The following is a 5,361-nucleotide window of genomic DNA, read 5'->3' as shown; positions in this document are numbered from 1 at the left end:
ATTGCCATGCATGCATGTTATATATATGACATAATAATTTACAATATTATATATATAGGACTTTTTACCCCTCTGAAAATAAAATAGTAATAACAAATAAGTTACAATACATGACGTGAAATTAGATGTGATTTAAGGAGCTGACCAAACAGCAAATTAAAAATACATACCAACCATATTATGATTATTTAATTAAATTTAGTGAACATTTAAAATTCATAAAATTTATTTTAAAAATATTTGTTTTTCTGAACTACATATTAATAAGATTGCTAAAAAGAAAAAGGAGGATGTAACAATTTACCTTTGATGGAAATAAATAAATAAACAATTTACATTAAAGAGAAAATATAATGATACTTGCTCCTCTTTGAAAGAGGAAGAAGAAGCTGAAGCTCTGACATTACATTAAAGAAGAAATTAAAATAATAATAATAATAATAATAATAATAATAATAATAATAATAATAAATATTAAAAAATATTAAAATTTATTATTTTTAGTTATTAATTAACTATAAATATTTAAAAATTTGGGTTAAAATATATTATTGAATTAATAAACTAAAAAAATTAGATTAATAATTAAAAATAATAAATTTTAATAGTTATTTTATTATTATTATTATTATTATTATTATTATTATTATTATTATTATTATTATTATTATTATTATTATTATTATTATCTGTCAGAAGTGAAGAAGACTAATAATAGGGTTTGAGAGTAGAGAGCTGAATGATGGTGTAAGTTGTAACAGTAGGTCTTGGCAACATCCATGCCCGACATATTGTTAGCAAGTAAGTCCAAAACAAAATCATATTATTATTTATTATTTATTATCATAATTTATGATTTTGTTTATTTTTTCTTAATTACTCTGATTTGGGCACAAAAGCTGTGTTTCCTGAAGGGGACATGCGCCAAAATTCGCGTGCATATATGCATACGTCATCACTCATCAGCACCTCTTGTTTCTTATTTTTATATACACTTTAATTTACAGTATTTACTACCTTTTTTTATTTACATAATATTATAAATCTCTAGAAAAAATCGATTTATAATATTTTCTTTTTGACTATATTGATTCATAATATGTTACCAGAATCTCTATAATTATGTTATGTTATGTGATCTAGAGTTTAATCATTGTGTTTCTCTTTAGTCTAAAATCTAAATAGCTAGAAAATTAGGGTGAGATTACTTTGTCTCTTAGGTAGCGTTTGTTTGCAAGACTGAGACAGAGAGACAGAGACCAAGAGACAGAGACAAAAATAAGTATAGTATTGTGTTTGGTGTGATGGTGTACAAGACTGAGTTATGTCCCAGTATCGTGTTTGGTTTGAAGTAAAAGTTGAAGACTAAATTTGGAAACTTACTAAAATGCCTTTTAATATCAGCAAAGAACCCTAACCCTCCACCTCCCCCCAAAAACGATTTCGTTTTCGATAGTGGCCAACCCTCACCCCTTTCTCCTGGTAGCCACCGTTCCTGCTCTCCTCTGCGGGCAACTGAGGCTGGATCCGGAGCCCCTGCCGCTTGGACCTCAGGTTTTCACCGGTGTTGCGTCCGATCGACGACGGCCCGTGGGGAGTGTTGCGGGGTTCGGCTGGGTGGACCCGGAAGCGCCAATTGTTTTGAGCCGCCGCTGCCGAATAGAAAGTTGAGGGTGTGCGTCGCGACGGAGCCGTAGCTGTGCCCAAGGTCGTCGCCGTTTGTGAGGTACCTTTTGCTTGCATTCCTGTCTTTTATGTTTTGCTCGTTTCTCAGAAACGTTAACTACTTGATATTTAATTTCGGCTTCTCTGTTCAGACCTGTCAACAATTTGCCAAAAATAGGATAGAATTTAGAAATTGAATTATTGAGTGAATGCATTTCTCAGGAGTTGCTGTGAAAACTTGCTCAGATATGTCTTCCAATGGTATTTCGTGTATGTATGTTGGACTGTGAAATTGGATTTCTGCTGGCGAATATTATCTCTGCTGAGAGGAGAAGTGAGGTTAATTAAACAGGTACATGTTCCAGCAAGTATGAAAAAATTAACCTTTTATCAGTTAAATAACCTGTTAAATTTGAGTTATTGATTTATTTGTCCACTTAACCATCTTCCTGGTTTAATCACTCATCATACAGTGTTGATGTGTAGTCAAATTTTTTTATTTGAACTTTGCCAAATGAGAGGTGACACAGTTAACAATTGAAATGCAAGTTATTGTAGAATTTTGCTTGTAATTCTTTGTGACATGTTTGCAACAAAAGTAGCTGTTAGCCCGTTTTGCTGTAGTTGAAAGATCCTCATAAGATGTATCCTGTACTTGGTTCTGTTGGTTCATGTAATTGTCTTGCAATTTAATGCAATTCAGAGTAGGGACTGTTCTGTGACCATACTTTACTGCTAAGTGTAGTAGCAAGTAATTTACCTAGATAATGCACTAGGCACACTGCATGCCTTGAATTTTTGTATGTATTAAGTTTTTTAGAATTATAAAATTTGTGGTTTCAATGAGTTTGTCCCTTTTGCTTCGTAGCAATTGTTCGTAGTGCAGTTGTTAGCAAGAGCCTTTTTGTGTGTGCCTGTGTATTAATTTGTTGTTGTATATAGTTGGGAGTGTTTATGCAAACTATCTTGTAGAAACTGTATAGACATTGTAATTGCGCAAAGTGGAAATGTTTTGGTGACTAATAATAGACCCTCCTACAAAGGATTTGTTCCTGTCTTGTTACATGATGGTGATTGTAAGTGGTTGACCGTATTGAATGTTGTTATAATGTAACCTACCGTTTCTGAATGGTGATTCAGTTAACAATTTCTGAATTAGTGGAACCTGGCATACAAGTATACAGCAGTGTTGATGATATAGTATGTGTGGATGCTGAAACTGTGCTAAGAAACGTTGTTGCTGTTTTTTAAAAAATCATAAGAACTGGTACAGAGACATGATATTGCAACCAAAAAATTTGTGTTACAATTCTGCATGTGTTTCATTTGAATCATCGTTGGTTGTTTCATATGTGAGTCGTCTGCTTCTGTTATATGTTGTGTGAAGTACATTAAAATTGTTTCAGTTACTGTTAAATGTGTAGGGTGGTTAGTAATGGCTTCCTCAAGTCGTAGATCAACAAGTGGTACGTACGGAAGCGGGAACATAACGGGAGACCGGTTTTGTGATTGTGGGTTACGAGCACCGTTACAAGTTTCAAAATGCTACCTTCCTCCTCCGGGTCCATTTTCATACTCTTTCGAATGAAATTTTGCAGCAAACAACAGGCAATAATTATTTGAAATTGCGTCTTTACGGGATAAAAGCTAGGGCTCCTTAAGATGGACCAGCGCTTCTTCAGCAAACCAAAGCATCGCTCAATGATATTCCTTGCAGACGAGTGTACCCGGTTAAAATATTCTTGGTAGTTGCGCGGTGCACGTGCTCCCTGGGCCCACTCTCTTACATAATATCGAGTCCCTCTATACGGTGCAAGAAACCCCGGACCATTTGTGTAGCCAGCATCAACTAAATAGTAATTACCTATGCACAAATAACGCAAACAACGTAAGAGGATAGCTATCATGAACTCAATCTAGTTGTATATACTTAACTCTAGACATGGCAGAATTACCGTGGGGTATCTTAAGACTATTACGACGAGTTATTGCATCGCGAAGCACTCGTGAATCAGATGCCGAACCCTCCCATCCACTGAGTACGTACACAAAACCCATCTCCCGGTTACACACTCCTAACATGTTGGTGCATATTTTACCCTTTCTTGTGCGGTACCTTGCCTTCTCAGACTCCGGGACTGTCACCTCTATGTAAGTGCCATCTAATGCTCCCAAGCAACCCTACCATCCATAGAAAGCTATCATATTCAGATAGAGAATCCATCAGATAAACATCAATCACACAGAACATCGAATAAGGTCTACGTTAAACCTTCGCCATGTCGGGTCAACACAGTCCTTGGCAACTGGTGTAGCCTTCGCGAACAACATCCCTTGAATCCGTATTACAGCCTTCAAAACTTTATTAAAATACCTGCTAACTGTCTCGCCGGACCTACAAAATCTAACCTGTAGACTACGGTTTTTCTTGTGATGCGCTAAGATATTTAAAAAGGTCGCAACCTGCTCCGGCAGGCTTACATGACTATCCTCTATAAGTCCTCCCTGAACTTGCAGCAACTCACACAAGTTAGCAAAGGCATTTGTGTTCATTCTCAACTCCCAGATACAATTCCTATCACCCTCACCAACAATACGCTCTAAGGCCTCACGTCTAATTCTACTATTCATTCTTCCCCCTAACGATAGTCGGCCACTAGTTCTACCCCTAAAGTAAACAAACAGCGTAAGCACAAAGAACAACATTCTTTCTTCATGGTTGGATCTCGTCTCTTCATAAAAAGACACGCATCGCTTAATAATTTCCGACCGATCCATTTCTTCCTAGCAAAATCGTTTCATAAAAAAAAGGCATAAACTTTCCAAACAACTCTTAATAAATCCCAAACAGGGAATGGCTGCTCAATAATAAAATATTTCTATGCGCAAATTTTAAGGTCTCAGAGAAAATAAAATAGAAAGTAAAACATTGTTTACACTCTTAAACTAACTATAAACTACCAACAATACAATTAATCACGTAATTTGCATGCACATTCAACTGTGAGTAATATTACCATACAATCATGCTCAAAATTATCTATTACACATGAACGGTAGCTAACCTACTTACTAAAAATCCTTTCAGGTCAAAATATTAGAGAAATTGGCATACATTTCGATTATTTACTATCATTTAAAAATAGAAACAAAACTAAACTCATGATGCAGAACCTGACCTAGGGTAGATAGTCTCTTAAACCAGTCAATCAGCTTAAAACAACGAAATAGAGAGGGAAAAGTATAAGAGGATATACAAAATTATCAATTGCAAGAATAAAAGTAGTGTTCCTCTATACATAACTAATTACACAACTTCAGAATTTTCCTTACCATTTATTTATTAATCACGTGCTTTCTTCTTAACAAATGGTTACCATACATTTTTATTAACTTCAAGAATATGAAAGACAAAACTTTACAGGGAGTATGCAGTTTGGGCATTGGGATTTTTACGAAAAGCATGGTTGACAACAAAGCAATGACAGTTTCTCAATTAGGATTCTGTCATTCATTTCATTTCTTCCCTAACTACAAACATAGCATCAGATTCACAAAAAAAAAACACATCACAACCATGGACACAACTTCATACATTGTCAGTTGTCACGAACTATGAAAACCTAATTACAACATAAAAAATGGATTCTATTTGTTATATACAACGTGCACTGTCTTTCAATTGCATTCATGAAT

The 5,361-nt window shown here is 34.9% G+C and overlaps 1 protein-coding gene across 1 annotated transcript; it reads right to left on the bottom strand.

Annotated features, from left to right (window-relative positions):
* Window positions 1-3,077: 3,077 nt before the first annotated feature.
* Window positions 3,078-4,296, bottom strand: LOC130962566 (protein ALP1-like). Its single transcript, XM_057888765.1, has 3 exons — window positions 3,931-4,296; window positions 3,621-3,846; window positions 3,078-3,529 (listed from the first exon to the last, which is right to left on the bottom strand). Exons 1-3 carry the CDS (start codon window positions 4,294-4,296, stop codon window positions 3,078-3,080), a joined length of 1,044 nt encoding a protein of 347 aa, XP_057744748.1.
* Between the last annotated feature and the right edge of the window lie 1,065 nt (window positions 4,297-5,361).

This window comes from Arachis stenosperma, chromosome 2, assembly GCF_014773155.1.
Source record: "Arachis stenosperma cultivar V10309 chromosome 2, arast.V10309.gnm1.PFL2, whole genome shotgun sequence".
In the NCBI taxonomy this organism is placed as follows: Eukaryota; Viridiplantae; Streptophyta; class Magnoliopsida; order Fabales; family Fabaceae; genus Arachis; species Arachis stenosperma.
The sequence above is the reverse complement of the archived record's forward strand: the minus strand, read 5'-3'. Positions and strand labels throughout refer to the sequence as shown.